The following is a 16,308-nucleotide window of genomic DNA, read 5'->3' as shown; positions in this document are numbered from 1 at the left end:
TGGGAAAGATTCAGCCCGATAGCTTCAAAACTGAGAGACTAGTTTGCGTAGAAACGAACGGACAGACGGACATGGCTAGATCGACTCGTCTAGTCATGCTGATAAAGTATATGTATACTTTATGGGGTCGGAAACGTCTCCTTCACTGCGTTGCAAACTTTTGATTGAAATCATTATACCCTCTGCAAGGGTTTCAAAATAATTGGCTTTAAAAGTAATTTAAATTATATTATTTATTCATACATATTCACATAAAGCTGTAAACAAACTAATTGGCCTTAAGCCCTGACTTTCATCCCAAAAGAAAATAAAATATATCTAGAAATTTAATACGTTTATTTTAGAGAATTTCTGGGAAACAGTTCTTAATAAGAACTTCTTATGTTTGAGTAAAAAAGATTTTATTTAATACAACATTTTAATTTTATCAGCTCAAATAAAATAAACGGGGTTCTGAAACTAAAAATGTTTATTTCTAGAGGATTCCTCGGGGTATACAGTGAGGGGACTATATCACATTTTAACTAGGCGAAGACCTTGCGCACCACGTGGCGGTTGATGGGCAGCCAGCAGGAGAAGACGCGGTTGGCCCAGGTGCAGACGTCGGTCTCGGCCTCGTTGTGATCGATGCACTTCTCCAGGCCGTGCTGCACCGTGGACAGGTCCTTGCTGCTCTTGGACGTGAACTGGGAGATCATGGCCCTCTCGTCGAAGCCCTTCTTCTCCGAGAAGAGCTCGAGCTTCTCCAGGAAGCACTTCACGAAGCAGCTGGTGCGCCGGTGGGCGGGGAACTCGTAGTTCAGGTACTTCTCGTAGATGTCCTCCGGCACGTAGAAGTCCTCGCGGCACTCCTCGAAGGCCTTCTCGGCGTCGTCGTGGTTCTTCAGCTGGAACTTGGCCGCCGTCTGCAAAGTAAGGAGGGGGTAAGGTGTCGCCTCCATCAGCAAGGGCAACCACTGGGCACTGACCTGGGCCACCAGCAACGTGGCAACGGCTGCGATCAGGAGCGAGTGGGACTGCATTTCTGGCTCGGACGAGGGCTCAAGTGCGAATGTGCCAACGGGTTAAGCGACTAAGTCGCGCCAAGATTTTCCATTATCTTATATGCTCTCGCTCGATGGCCCACACGAATTTCTCGGGTCGGACCAGATTGTGGACCGGAGTTGGCACAGTGAAGCCAGGGCTAAAAGCACGGTAGGTTAAAGTGGGAATATTTTATATACCATATAATAACCTTCAGGTGCAGACATAAACAGAAGTTTATGATTTTGAGTAACCTAAGTAATTTTGTTTTGTTTAATTTTGAACTCAGTAAGAATTCGTTAAATCAAAGACTAAAACTTCATATTTGCAGATCCAAAACAAGTTCTGTATTTACCTTTAAAATGTATTTTTTACGTTTTACTAACCTAAGTTATTTAAATTATGTATTTCATTTTTTAAATTATTAATAATTTATTTTTTACTTTCTCAACATTTATATTTAATAAACACAAAGATCCATAGGTTCTAGAAAACAATTATGAAAATTTAAAGTTGAAGGCCTACTTTTAGTTTAGCATGGGGAAACGGCTTTTATTAAGCCGTTGAATAATTTAATAGATACAATCTGCAAAGTGATTTATGATCGATGGGGAATTTTTAAGTGGGGAAGCTTACAATGTCAAATAGACATTAAATCTTATAAATAAATAAAAAAAAACAATTTAAAGTAATAAACCCCTCTGTGAGCCTGTTAGTTTTTTGTTACAAATACATCTTAAGAGCCCTTTTCAGTCGGAATTCAGTCGGGTGCTTTAGCGAATGTTCACCGTGCTAACACACCAAACCCGTTGCTGAGTGGTTTGCTCAGGTCGGTGGTGCGGCGGTGTCGCTTGGTGGTTGGCTCTTGTGGTGTGGATGGTGGTGTGGCACCCTTGCGTCAGTTTGCTCTTAAAAAACGAAGAAAACAGATCGGCGGAGCTAAGTGAAGCAGAGGGAAACTGGCCACTGCAAAACTGGTTTGCCCGCAGTCGCAGTCGAAGTCGCCGTCGACAGTCGACAGCATCGTTGTTGGGCTGAGCTGGGATATGGACGGTTATATAATCGGCAACGGCGCGGCCGTATAATGGTTACGTTTTGCTTGAGCCAATTAAACGATTTGTTTTCGTTCCACAAATTCACTCGGCCTGTGCCACACATTTGTGTGGCTCTGAAAAATGTGCTTGGGCCCGTTTGCCATTTGTTGTTTTCGTTCACATCGCCTTTTTTGCGCTGCACCAAATTCTAACACCTCGATGTCAGCTTGCTGCACACTTCCGCATCCCGGACAAATTTTTTTCACACATTTATTTGCTCACCTGCCACACACAGAAGGGGCCGAACTCAAAAAAAAAACACTTTGTTTGTTTACTGCTTTTTTGTGTCACGCGCCGGCAGCCCCGAAAATAAATTAAATAAATTATTCAATTGAATTTATTTATTACCGACCAATTTGGCCGCTCAACAGACTTTTGCATTTGTGTAATTAACGGCAGTTCGTGGAATATTGTGGAATATTGCCCAGATTGCAAAAGGGCCTTTTGGCCAGGTCGGAATATGGCTATCCGGCTCCATCTGCCCACTCAGCCAAACATCCTGGCCCATCGTGGCCCTCGAGCGACGACCGTTTTGTTTGGCTTTTACTTTCGCGGCATGTCAATGACATTGGTGTTGGCTCTTGAACCCGTCCAGGAGGGACATGCTGGGCAACAGGATGCACTCAAAGAAATCAACCTTAATACTGATTTTAGATAAGACTATTTTTTATTTTTCAGAGAATTGCATCCCCTTTTTTTATTACCGTAACGAAATTTGAGCTTAATCATCTTTTTATTAAATGCCTAATACTAGTAATTGATTTATGTGAGCTTGGCTAAAACATTAAAAAAAAAAACCAAACGATTTCATTATTTAAAAGAAACATAAAAGTGTATGTTTAACAAGCATTTACAATTTTTGCAGGGCATTTCTTTAAGTGCGGCCTGCGTGTTGGCCGAAACAAAAGTAAAGGGCTCCTGAGGGCATAACCTTGGCCCACGTCTTTACTTGAGATTATCGCAAGTGTAAACTGATATTGCCAATATGTGAAAGCAATCTGGCAATTTAATCAAATAATTGGGCAAAATTCAGTCGTAGCCTGAAGATGACTGGTCAGAAAATAAATTTAAAAACGAAACATATATCATGCTATCAGTGAAACGCAAAGGTCTGTGCTGATAATATATACGAATTACCTCTAACATTTTCTGATGTAATTTCGCAACCAAGTGTCGTATATGAATTGGGGGTATTAAATGATGGATGCATTCTATTTGAATACCATTATTTAAGCTTAGCTCCCGTTTACAAGCCAGTTACTACTATCGAAATTGACCGGAAGCCAGAAGCAGTCGCCCCCTGGGAAATAAAAAACAAAACGGAAATGTTTGTGCAGCGCAAAAATTTAAAATAAATATTTGAATTTTTGGAAACGTCGACACACGGCAGTTTTACGGGGCCTGCCATTCCCAGTCGACGGTTTTCCCCACGTCTAACGTGAATGCCATTTTTTGGCTTGGTTTTCGTTTTAACTTTTGCTGCCATAAATTGCACCAAAGTGCAGCTGCCCCGCCGGCATGTATTTATTTAAAAGTGCTAAAATATTTGCAAAACGCTTCACAATTGCATTTCGCCCAGGACCGATCACCATTCCATCCGCGTCCTTTTTCACCACCTGCCGCGGGCGTGGAATTTTTTGCTGGCCTGCAAAAAATATTGAATACACATAAAATGCCTAAGCCCGCGCCTTCCCCCATCAATAATTGCGTTAATATGCAGTAAACAAAAAAATGCCAACAATATTTAATTAAATACCAGTCAGGGCATAATTGATTTTTCAGCTCAAATGCTGAAAAAGTGGAAAACCACATGAGCTGGCCAGTTCGGTAATGGAAACCAACTACTAAACAGAGCCTACTGGAAAAAACAGGGCAACCAAAATCAGAGCTGCGGTGTGTTTTGTGTGTAGGATTTACGCAGATTATAATTAGGTCAGTTCCTGATTGAATTTGGCCCATTCGATCGGAAAGTGGGAGCTGCGGCTCTTGGCTTTAAAGCATTCAGCAGCTACGCCTCGCTGGCCAGCGAGTAAACATCGTAGAATTTTATTATTGTTATCCCAGGGTGTCCTCGAGAGCACAAACAACTTCCAGCTCAATTAAAAAAAGACACAGAAACAACAGGGCAACGAAAACAAATGCCAAAAAGTTAGTAGCAAAAAGCGCCCGATGCTCTGAGTGTTTTTGTGTTTCTGTGTTTTCTCCGGCCGAGTACAGCCAAATGTAAATTCAATTGCCGGCTGTGCGCCACAGGATATCCGGCTGGCAGCCATTTTTAGGCATATCGCATGCCTTGGCCGGCCAGCAAACTAAACAATAAAATTTCATGGCCTTTGGCCCGAAGTGCAGCAGAAAGAACAACACTTGCAAGCAATACGCTCGTCCAATAACCGGGGCCAGGGGTCCAATCCCAATTCTTGCTCCCCAAGCAGGGCCAATGCCCATAAATCACAAATTGAGCTACGGTGTCCACTCACTTTGGCTGCCCCGCTGCCAGGCCGTCCTGTCGGTGGCTCGTATATTATGAGCTCATATTAAAACATTTTACACACAATTTCGCCTGCAGTCGCCTGGCAAGCAGTGGCAGCCTCCTCTCCGGCATGAATTATTATGCACCTAGGCGTATACGCAATGTTTAATTTTCAACTCGAGCAACGCGCTCCCTGCTCACATAAAATCCTAGGGCGGCCGAGAAACGACTTGTTCAATTTCTCCCCACATACACATATACATTCCCATCCTGGGCTTGTCCCCTCACGAACTAGACACGGAAGCATCTAGGATGCACTTGAAGAAAAAAAGGGATTTAACTGGAAAGTATTAATAAAAAACCATTGTCCAATTTCCAACAGACGTTTTGGAACTCCCTTTATAATAGGCCTAAAAATGGTTTTTTATATACTGTTTTGCTATGATATAAGCTCATTTCATTACTATAGTGTCAACGTTATCCTATATTATGGTCAATTTGATGAGTTTCGTATCAGAGATTTTATGACACTCAATAGGGTCACATTGACACGTTATTGGGTGTGTTTATATTTTAAATTCAAATTTTTAATAAAGAAAACTACTAAGGACTGTTATGATATGGACCCACTAAGGATTGTCTGTTAGAAATAGTTAACATTAAGTTAAATTGCAACTCAACAGTAAACACGGCATTGAGAAATCGGACCTAATGTCTTCAATAATATCCTTCTAGTATCTTTAGAGAAAATTCTAGGTTAGATATAAAATGCTGCCATAGCTTATCAAGAAGTCGGCTGTGTAACTCTACCATAAGCATATTTTTAACTCCAGGGATAACTAATTAACAATTGAAAATACACAAAAGATTGTTAAAATTTTTCCGAGTGCATGCAACTGTGTGAGCACAAGAAACTATGTGAGGGAAGGGCGGCGACGGAGCAGTGACTTTTTTGCCAGGACCAGACTACTGCTGATGGCGGGCCACGTACACATGTCGAAAACTAACTGCAGCCGCCGCTGTCCTTGCCGCCCCTCCCCGCCCTTCCCCCGCCCCTCGGTCCTCGTCATCATCAGGAGCTGCAAAAATTTCAGCCATTTGTCCTGCATGCTTGCGGCATAAAAATATGCCAGGGCCAGCATTTTCATGCGGGTCATCTACTTGGAACCCAGGTCCCTGGGACTCCATCTCCATCTCCATCTCCGATTCCGGATTGCGACTCCGAATGCAGCTGAAAGTCAGGCCACGTGTGTGTCTGTGCCCCCGGAGAGTTTTCGGTTTTTCGGGGCCAGCTTCTCTGCTGCAACTTTTCGGGGCAGGGCAAAAATCACACAAAACGGGGCAAAAATAAAACTACTCCTAGTTGGCTGGAACATAACAAAGGGGCGACCGAAAGGGGCGTTTAGCAAATGGACTCTGGCTAAAAATGCTGCTGGCACTTTCGCAAAACATTCCGAACACAAATAAAAATCCAAGGCATGTGAGTCACAGCAATCATTTCCAATGCAAAATAAAATTTCATTTTGTTTTACTTTTGGCCAGCGTTTGTCCGCCGCCTGTCTGCCAGTTGGACATGTTTGTTTACGCTTCATCATGTCGTCGTTAGCTGCTGTCCCCGGACTTTGTTCCCCGGTCCTCGGTCCTCGGACATCGGACAACCAACTCGCAGGCCCCAGTCCCCCCGACTCTCGATTCTCCACACCCTTCAAACGTCCTGAACCAATGACACGATGACATTTTAATATGGCCCGTAACTCTTGTTTAGTCTGAGACTCCTCATCGTCATCGCAATTTGCCCTGAGATTTCCAGCTGTGTGCGCAGGGCTAATTCAGTTTTATTAAATATTTTTCACGCTTCTCGCATCCATTTCCATTTATTATTTCGCTTCTCTTAGGTAAATTGCTGCCTGATTTGTTATGAATCGAAATCAAAGGTAATGTAGCGCATAAAATCAGAGTCATACAGACATGGAACACATATCGCTAACCATGCCGCCCGTCTGCGTCTGTTGCACGTTCAATTTTTCATTACTCATGCCTCAATCAATCAGAAAAAATGCGATTTTATTTCGTTTTGATGCGTATTATAAGCGCTGATCTGGTGTGTGTGTTTCTTTTTCTTTTTCTTTATACGAGCATTTCTTTCACGCTTCGCGTGTCTGAAACGCTGAATCGCTGAGGAGGCGTTGCTGGGGGCCCACATGTGGTATGCGCATTGTGTTTTGCATTTCGGCAGCCTGTGCGTGTGCATAAATTGAAATTTATATTAATTTAAATGGGCAATTAAGCGGCAGATATTTGAAAAGGTTTAGCGCAAGCCCCCGTAATACACACAAATACGCAGCAGGCAAAACTCTTATTTTTATGCCCAATTTCTGTCCTGTCATGCCATCGAAAGTCAATGAAAATGCGAAACGTTGCATAAGTGTAATGGGTTTTTAACTTATCGCAGAGCGTATTACCAACGCCAATCTTCAGTTTGTCGGCGTACAAGGCTCAAATTCTGAGAACAACCTTTGGGTACTTGGCTTTCATCTGGCAACAATCGGCTTTATCTTCGGCATGTTCATCTTGGGAAACTATTTATAGAGGCGGCTTGGGGAGCTCATTAAGGTTTTTACACACGCCTAATGATGACTATCTGACTATGCAGAGAGAGAAAACATTTACGAACTTTAAAGCTTCAGAATATTTAATAATAAGATGGTCAGATCAAACCAAAAAGTTTACAAAATTGGAAAATCGAGTTTGTGATGATAAATAACCATCACTGTTTATTTTATACAAATATTATCCCTGTTATAGTGTTTAAAATTTGTTATGGCTTGAAATGTCAAAATATTTGCACTATTTTTAATGACTGCTTGGTATAATAAAAACATTTTAACAATCAAAATGCGACCCGACGTCTAGTCATTACAATTCTTTTAGTTTTCTAGTTCCTTCTTGCCTTTAAATATTTTTTTATTAAAAACTCTTCTTAAGGTAGTCTCAGTAGATTCGGTGAACAATCATTTAAATGCAATATCTTCTTTTACACAATTTATTCAATTAAAGTTAGAAAACCACTTAACAATGTGAGAAATTTAAGAGGTCATATTACTAATAGTTCCATAAGAATTTATGTGGGTTTTTTCAAAATATTGAGATGGGCCATTTCTAATGCAGCACTCCCATCCGCAAATGGAGGAGCAGCTGCTATTCCATTCTTGAACTTCCTACCGGGCTCCCCGGGCCCACTTTCGAGTCGAAAACTCCGTGGAGAGTGACGTGTCGATCGGTTCTTGGCTTCTGGGGCTCCTACACTTTGTGTCAGAAACTGTTTTCGCTTGGAGGACTGGCAACAACTCTTGGCGTCGCCGTCGTCGCCGCTTTGACAACGCCTTTTGTGATTGGAATACAAAATAAGACACAGCACAATGAAGCCACAAAATCTGTGGAAGACGAGGCAATGGCTTTGGGCTCTGGGCTCTGGGTTTTGGCTTTCGGTTCTGAGAGGCGGGATGGAGCACACAAATCAAACGCATCTGCCGGCGGAGGCAGACAGCTGCTGGGAATTCGGAAAGAAAGAAGTCTGCGCCGCGTGTATCCGACAACTGTCAATGTATCTCGTAGTTGGCGTCGACTGGTAATTACGTGACGTTTTCTTGATAAATTGTGATTCGTGGCGTGATTTGCAGGCGGCCATTACTCGGGACTAATGTGCGGCATGCTCTCAGAATTGGAACAAACGCCAAAACGCTTTGATTTTAATGCATTTCTATTAACGGTTTTGCTGGTGGCCAACTCCCGCAAGCCCGGCTTGCCCAATAAGGCCAAAATGCCGCCAGCCAGCCAAATCGGCGGCCACATGGTGACCCAGTTCGTCAATGGAATCGACAAATACGAGGGAGGGGGCAGGGGCTGGGTCTTCCACACTCGGTTCATTCAGCAGAGGTTATCAACCCAAAGAGCTGCGTTCAATGCATTGACACGATTTTTGGCTTCGGTCCTGCATAATAACCAACTGCACATTAACAGTTTACACCCGCGCAATTGGCAAGTGCACTGCGCAAAAATACGAGAGCCACTGAATGATTCATACTGCATGGGGGAAAAATTATTCATGACAAGAAAGTTGTTATTGAAAACCCATTCTTGATCACATATTTCTAAAATTTTCCAGTCTTTTATAAAAAAGATTAAATAATTTAATATTGGAACGAATACGTACGCATAAGTTTCTTAGATATGTATGTAATATAGTGAAATTATTTTGTTAAGGTTTTTATAACACTTAATAACTACTTACTAGATTTATTTTAAAAGGCCATGGAATCTTAGAGAAAACAACAACTTTTAAATTGATATATTAAATCCAAAACATGTGCTTAGGCTTGTTTAACTTTTAAGATATATTGTATATCCCACGTTAGCTTATAGAATCACTTAGAAATATTTATTAAAAAATTCCAATCATGAAATTTACATGAAAATTCCGCAAGTGTGCATCTTTGCATCGAAGACTAATTTATTACCCCATGCTTTATTACGAAATTTGAAATATATTTTCTAGGTTGGTGGTAAACAAATGTGGTTATTTTACCCCGTTTGGCCTCGTGTAGGCACTCTCGCAAGGGGTCGGTGACCATGGGCAGGGAACCTTTACCAATTAGATGTGGGGCGGGATGCCAAAGCCGCACTTCCGGATGCCATCCTGCCATTCCGCAATTCTGGATGGGCTGCCCAGCCCGGCTAGCGATCATTTGCGGTTCGCAGTGCTGACGAAGCCTTTGCCTTTGTTTATTATATTGTCATTATGCTAATTTTATTTTCCAGCCCAACCGATTGGCATTCGCGCAAAGAGAGTGCATGTATGTAGTAATGTAGTACTGTGCCGGCAAGTGAATGGCAGTGAGATATATCGGCCGATGTTGGCGCCGTGACGTTAATGTCGATGTCATGTACTGCCTCTCGTTCGGCTGCATTTGACATTTCGCACATGGCTTTCTTGTGATTACAGCTCCTACTCTGGTGAGCGCCTGTTTACCTTTCAATAAAAATTGTTGAATAATCAACGGCAGCGGCAGAAAGCATCACAAGCAGCGATACGCGCTCTGAAAGGTTCATTTCATTTCGGTTCGGTTCGTTTCGATTCATTTCAGCTCAGAAGAAAGCGTATTGCGAATTTTTTTCGGATTTCGGTTTGACTTGATTTGCGTGATGTGCATGCGAGCAGCGGCGGCGACAGGTTCGATTATATAATCCCGCAAATGTTATGGTATTTTAAGCACTAAATAAATAAGAGGCGTGCTTGCACTTAGCCATGCTTCCAAATGCCTTCCAAAAGTTCAGGCCCCGTCGAAATGGAAGGGCGAAAGGCAGAAACGAGCCGCCGAAGCCCGGCCATCTCGAGTCAATCGTGAGAGCCAACGACGGGGGTGAAAGAATTTGCTGGGGATAACCCATCTGATATTGTTCAATCCGAGGAACCCAACCGACGATCCCACAGCTGACAGCTGCTGAGCGAATGACTTCTGAATGCATGAGTGAGTTGGCTGTCAAGACCACGCATTCACGAAAAATTCACGAAATTTGGAATCTGAACATCAGGTAAGGTATTCTTTGGGGATCCTCAAATATCGGTTTTGTAGTGCAAAAAAATACACCTAAAAAATAAATTATATTAATTAAATAAAATAAATAATATAAATTAAAGATCAAAAACAAACACAAATATTATAGTTTTCAACTGACTGACAGTCCTAATAATTTTAAATTTGGAAACCATTTTTATTAGATTAAAAACTATTTCCTAAATATTATGTTATTTGTAAAGTGCTATTAATTTGTGGACCAATATTCAGTTTATTTTAGCTTTCTGAAATACTACACTTTAAAGGTTATTCTAAAACGTAAGCAACTTTAAGTGCTTTGGCTTATATCAATCTTGCCCCCATTTATCTAGAATTTTTTTGGAAATACAATTCTAGCCAAAGTCTTACCCCATGCGTGTCGCACAGTCTAGGCAAAAAGAGAAAATGGGAACCCGTCGAAAAAGGGAAGCCCAGAACCCCGCACTCGAAATCAAAATTAAAATTTTCAGTTATCCAAATAGGGAAAATAGGCAAAACGTGCCGAGCATAAGTGAAAATTTCTAGTCGCAGCAAACTAAATGCCGCCATGACCATATTTAAGAAGCCGGGCCAGCAAAAGTCATTTGACACATTGTTGCCGTTCCCGTTGTTGCTGCTGCTGCTGATGATGTTGCTGGCGTAGCTGCAACTGTTGTTGCTGCTGTTTCTGATGTTGCCAGTAGTCAATAAACTAAAACCGGTAGCATGAATTGCCGATTGTGAGTTCGGGGCTGGCCAACTCGCTGGATTTCGATGGCTCCGCCATTAGCAATCGCAATGTGTGGAAAAAGGTCAGCGGGCCAAAGCATCGATGGCTTGGCTGGGATGGGATTTCGATTGGGTTTTGGCTCGGGGCTTTGAGTTTTCGGTTCCAGTTCATATGGGATTGCGGTGGAGAGTGCAGAGTACGGCTGCAATTTCATTGTCGGTCTGTGTGTGCAATGACAGTTTTTCCACTCAGCCGAAAGTTCAATGCACCTCGGGGGGAGCGTTTGTGCACAGAAAGAGATTTCTTGTAGGTCAAAGTGTTACCAAATTAAGTGCAACATTTAATCAAAAGGTATTCATAAATACCTACATTCCCATACAAAATTCAATGATCAAATTACAGATCAATTTCTGAAATCGAATAGAATTACTTTATGTTGTATTGAAAATTTTCCTAACCCAATCATATAAACCAAAAATTAAATAGAATTTAAAATACTCAATTTTACGAACTGCTTATGCAATTTATTATTCTATATATATAATTATATTACCAGCTTACCAAACATTAAAAAAAACAAACAGAGGGCTTTACAAATCTTAAAACTTCGAGTATTTCTTCCTGTGCATGTGTCTGAGCTGTTGCTCCAACTGTCAATTAATGGCAAATGTCAGGGGCTGGCTTTGGAGCATTAATCATAATTAGTTATGCCACACGCCGGGAACAACAACAATGGCTATTGATATGTAAACTGTAAACTGTAAACAATTAGAGCTGATTCGAAAAATGTTAACTGGAGTTGAGTGTTGTGTTGGGATCAAGTGGCAGCTGGTCTGTCGAAAGTCGTGCCCGGCAATTAGCCGCATTTAGGTTTAGGGATTGCCGTTGCCATGCACCACGTAATGGCCACTTGGTGCACATAACCGGCTGGCTGGGATTTTGGCCAGAGATCTGGAGCGATTTGCTACGAGGGGAGACAATGGGCCGGGCACAAAGGTGACATGTGCGTCAAGTTCGTGGGCGGAGGCTTATGCGTTTCTTGGCTCAGCGCTTCGGGAAGTTATCTAATCCAATTAGGAGCTGTCGGCATTACGCAAACGGCGGGGTCGAAGGGAGGGAACCAGCGATTTGACACACAATTCGCCGCCAGCCGACCATTGTTTTCGATTAAGTTTTGAGCAGCAACTGACAAAAATTCGTTATAAAATTGCACTGCAATGGACAGCGGCAAAGCAAACATTTTAAACAATTATAAAACTTGTTTTACGCTTGACAAAACTACAAACGGCGAAGTGCAGCCAGCGTTTTGCCATCAAATGCGGCGTGGCTGTCAAGTGCAGTTTTCCCCCTTTTTCAGTTCCTGCTCCCAATTTTCCACATCCATTTCGCTCAAACAATTGTTTTGTCATCGGCGGCAGATGCACATGTATTATATTTTATTCAAACATCGTTTGATGGCGGGAATAAATGCGATTTATGTATTTTTATTTATTGCGGTAATCTACTTACTGCAAACCCTTTGACAAATATGTGTTTTTTCAATTACGAGCATTTTGCATCAGTTGGCCAAGGCATTTACTTTCAAGGGTTTGTGTTGCCGAGTTACTTAAACTTTAAAAATATGTCTTTGCATTCGGAAGAGCTAGGAAGTCTTATGGCCGTTATTGGTGATGAGGTCTGTGTGGATTGCAGTATTATTTAAGAATCAAATTTATCCCTTCTCTTTAAACAAAGGACACCTGTGTCGGCTTCTTGCTCGGTGGTATTGGAGAAGTCGGCGAGGATCGTGAGACCAATTTCATGGTCGTGGAGAAGGGTAATATCTTGGGAACCAATACACATCCTTCCAACAAATACCATACCATTAATATTTTCGAAAGTTTGAGTGAAAGATATATGTTTTATTATAGCATGTAGATTGTTCGTCAGTATTGTTGTGCATGTTCCGACTTTATAATTTAAACTTTAAGCTATTATTAAATTTGCAGACACGACTCCCGGCCAGATTGAGGCGTGTTTCAAGAAGTTCCTGCGGCGGCCAGATATAGCCATCATTCTGATCAACCAGGTGTACGCGGACCTGATTCGCCCCACCGTCGATGCCCACGACCTGGCCGTGCCCACTGTGCTGGAGATTCCCTCGAAGCAGCAGCCCTACGATGCCTCCAAGGACTCGATTCTGAAGCGGGCCCAAGTGAGTTGGTCTGCGGCGTCGGAAAGGTCAGACCCCACTAACCCCATTCCCCCCAGAGCGTTTTCAGCCCGCCCGAGAGGCGCTACTAGCGGCTCAACTTTGCCAATCAGTTCCGGGATCGAAGTGTGAGTCTAATGAAAGATTTGCATAGTTCTCAAATGCACACCGAATGCCAATGCCAGTGCTACAAAGTCGTTTGAATTGTTCTTGAAAAAAGATACCTACGCAGATATGTACATACACACGTATACTCACACAAATGATGGGAGAAAATAAAGCTTATACGTACATCAGGCAACTTTTCAGCTTTTGCGTTTTAAGGAAATTGCCAAAAAACTGCAGCGGCAACAATCTGAAAAGAGGAAAACAACACAAATGCGTTGCGCTTGCAACAAAATTGAAAACAGCAACCACACAAAAACAAATGCAAGAGAAAGAAAAGCCATGGCAAAAGTACAACAAAGTGAACGAAAACGATACAAATAAGCGCTGAAATGCCAATACATGGCAAAAATGCGAGAAGAAAACCAAACCGAATAAAGCCAAATAAAACAAAACAGCGAACCGAAAAAGGCACAACAGAAAACTAACAAAATAAAAACTCTTAAAAAGACAGCACAATTTACGTTGTCTGGATGGATCTGGACCCATTTGCAGGGAAAGTCGGGGAAAAGCGACTTCTTACGGGCTGCTTAGCGCAACAAAAGCATGCGAAAACAATATTCGAGCAAAGTATTTTGCGCCAACTTTTCGCACCAAGAAGTTGGCGCCGAGAATGCATTCAGAAACTTCTGCTCCAGTGACAAGTTTGCCGGATCGGGAACCGAACCACCCAGAATCGCAGGAGGACGTATCCCTGGTGGCTCCACAAAAGCGCAGCCTATAAGCAGGCAACTCCCGGACCTCCAACACTCCAAAGGCCGCCTGAAGCTCGGCTATAAAATGCTTAAAACTTAGTCAGAAGGCAGTTCGAAAATTAATTTACAGACAATTGCAATGGACTTTTACGCTTCTATTCGGTTTGGCAGGCATAAAGTTACACACTTAAAACTCACCAATAAAACATGTTCAATTTTGTGGATCAAGAAGCCATAAGACTCTAGATAGATAGATAGCTGATAAGTTTGTGAACTATTTCTGAGTTAAATGTTACATTTATTCTGTTTATATTGGAATACATTTTCCTGCTCCTTGATTTATTGTGGGATGTATTAATAAAAATTAACAACCATTCTTTACAATTTTGGTCTTATCATCATTTCAACAAAGGTAAGGGACGTCGTTACGTCGTTGTGGAACGAATGCCAATTTATTCCCATATAGGCTCTTGATTTTCCATTCTTATGAAACTCCCCATTCAGAGGACTGAAATTAAAATTGTTCAGTTATTTTAAATAGTAAGTACATGATTATGTCATCCTTCTTACCACGCAGAACAGCATCTGTACCACCAACCTCCAGAGTGTGCTTGAGCGCATTTACACGAGTCATCCCGATCGAATGTGTGGAACATGACATTCAGATTATATCTTAGGGAATCTCCGGCTGTACCAGAGTATGTCCCGATCGATTGTAAACGATAACCTCCTGCTTCGTTACCAATCTTGAAATTATCATAGAGAGCGTATTTAAAGTCACCCTTAACATTCCCAAGCTTAAAGGAGAGTTCGAAAGTTCGGCTATTAGTCAGCTTGTGCAAATTTTCCAGCCCGATAAAGAACTCTCCTGTTATATTCCCAAAGCCATTTTTATATTCACTCCAGCTGCGTGCAAAGTTTTCTGATCCGTCCTGCCGCCTTTGAATAATAAGCCAACCAGTAGAATTGCAGGGGGCTTCCAAAAACATTTTTCCGTTAAGTTTTATTGGGTAAATGCCACTTGGTCCGCTCTTGGGACAATTTTCTAACCCAATATGTTTCAAAATTTGATGGTTAAGATCACTGATTTGGTCATCTTTGGCTAAAATTTGTGCACTTAGGTCTTTTACTTCACTTTTTTTGATACTAAGTTCTGATTGAAGTTGTTCTGATTTATCGTTAATTTCCTTATTTGTAATATTTAATATGTTTTCACTGATTTTCAGTTGATTTTTCGCGTCTTTTAACTGGCTCTGCAAACTTGTCACAGTTTCTGTCAGTGTATTAATTTTGTCATTATTATCGCTTATCTCCTTACTTAGATGCGCGATTTGTTCATCTTTTGACTTTATTTGATTTTCACTTATTTCTTTATCCTTCAAAACTAAAAGCTCTTTGAGTTTATTAGTTTCAGCCATAGAATTTATTTTGTCATTATTATCTATTATTTGCTCATCTTTCGATTTGATTTGTGCATTTTTTTCATTTAGTTCCTTATCTTTGGCACTTATTAGATCGTTGATTTTAATTTGGCACTCAGCTATTGCTAACTGATTCACTTTATCATATTTAATTTTAAGCTGTTCATTTTCATTAATTAGGTCGTTTTTTAGTTTTATTAACTCCTCCCTGTAAGTTATTTTAGCACTTTTTAACTGACTCTTTAATTCATTGACAGTTCCTGACATTCTTACTAATTGCTCATTAAGTTCATCGTTATTATCGGCTTTTGATGTAACCAGTACTAAACGATCAAGGGCTGGCTTGAAAACCGAAAAACAATATCCTCTACACTTTGTTTCCAAGTTTTCCTGCAGTGAATTTTCTGCATCAATAACGGATAGCCTGTCCAAGGCAGAAATCGTCAGGATAAACACCAAAACCACCGAATTCATTGTGTTGAAGTGCTACGAGCCGAATTACCGTCGCCTCCGAAACTAAATGAAATCAAACAGACGATTATTTATATACCCCGTCGTATACGATGTTTTTTCTTAATATATTTATATGTAAATCAACGATAACGGTCGAGTCATATAGCGATTTGAAAAATTTGAACATTCTCGTTTTTTATATATAAAATCTCATATGCTAAACACAATCACTGAAAAATAAAATACAAAAACATACAGACATAATAGTAAAATATCAGACGAGACTCAAAGAAAACTTTGTGGGCAGAAACTTGCAGTGGAACTTACCCCAACTTTTATTTTATTTTAATTTATAAGTCAACTTACATTTATGGTACAACAAATCAAAGTAACATGTTTTTTTTGGGAGTTCTACTTTTTTGTCAGTGCACATTCATCTGAACTTATAAGTGAAGTGTTTTGCTTATCTCTA

At 41.2% G+C, this 16,308-nt stretch overlaps 3 protein-coding genes across 3 annotated transcripts; 1 reads left to right on the top strand and 2 right to left on the bottom strand.

Moving 5' to 3' along the window:
- Positions 1-451: 451 nt before the first annotated feature.
- On the bottom strand, positions 452-1,076 carry LOC119560521 (general odorant-binding protein 99a). The gene is made up of 2 exons (XM_037873995.1): positions 969-1,076; positions 452-905 (listed from the first exon to the last, which is right to left on the bottom strand). Exons 1-2 carry the CDS (start codon positions 1,020-1,022, stop codon positions 525-527), a joined length of 435 nt encoding a protein of 144 aa, XP_037729923.1. The 5' UTR covers positions 1,023-1,076; the 3' UTR covers positions 452-524.
- Positions 1,077-12,482: 11,406 nt separating this feature from the next.
- LOC119560831 (V-type proton ATPase subunit F) lies at positions 12,483-14,238 on the top strand. Its single transcript, XM_037874478.1, has 4 exons — positions 12,483-12,586; positions 12,646-12,727; positions 12,900-13,105; positions 13,162-14,238. Exons 1-4 carry the CDS (start codon positions 12,533-12,535, stop codon positions 13,192-13,194), a joined length of 375 nt encoding a protein of 124 aa, XP_037730406.1. The 5' UTR covers positions 12,483-12,532; the 3' UTR covers positions 13,195-14,238.
- Position 14,239: 1 nt separating this feature from the next.
- On the bottom strand, positions 14,240-15,891 carry LOC119560830 (angiopoietin-related protein 7-like). Its single transcript, XM_037874476.1, has 2 exons — positions 14,533-15,891; positions 14,240-14,470 (listed from the first exon to the last, which is right to left on the bottom strand). Exons 1-2 carry the CDS (start codon positions 15,855-15,857, stop codon positions 14,341-14,343), a joined length of 1,455 nt encoding a protein of 484 aa, XP_037730404.1. The 5' UTR covers positions 15,858-15,891; the 3' UTR covers positions 14,240-14,340.
- Between the last annotated feature and the right edge of the window lie 417 nt (positions 15,892-16,308).

This window comes from Drosophila subpulchrella, unplaced genomic scaffold (genome assembly GCF_014743375.2).
Source record: "Drosophila subpulchrella strain 33 F10 #4 breed RU33 unplaced genomic scaffold, RU_Dsub_v1.1 Primary Assembly Seq354, whole genome shotgun sequence".
Classification (NCBI taxonomy): domain Eukaryota; kingdom Metazoa; phylum Arthropoda; class Insecta; order Diptera; family Drosophilidae; genus Drosophila; species Drosophila subpulchrella.
This window is presented reverse-complemented; position numbering and strand designations above follow the sequence as displayed.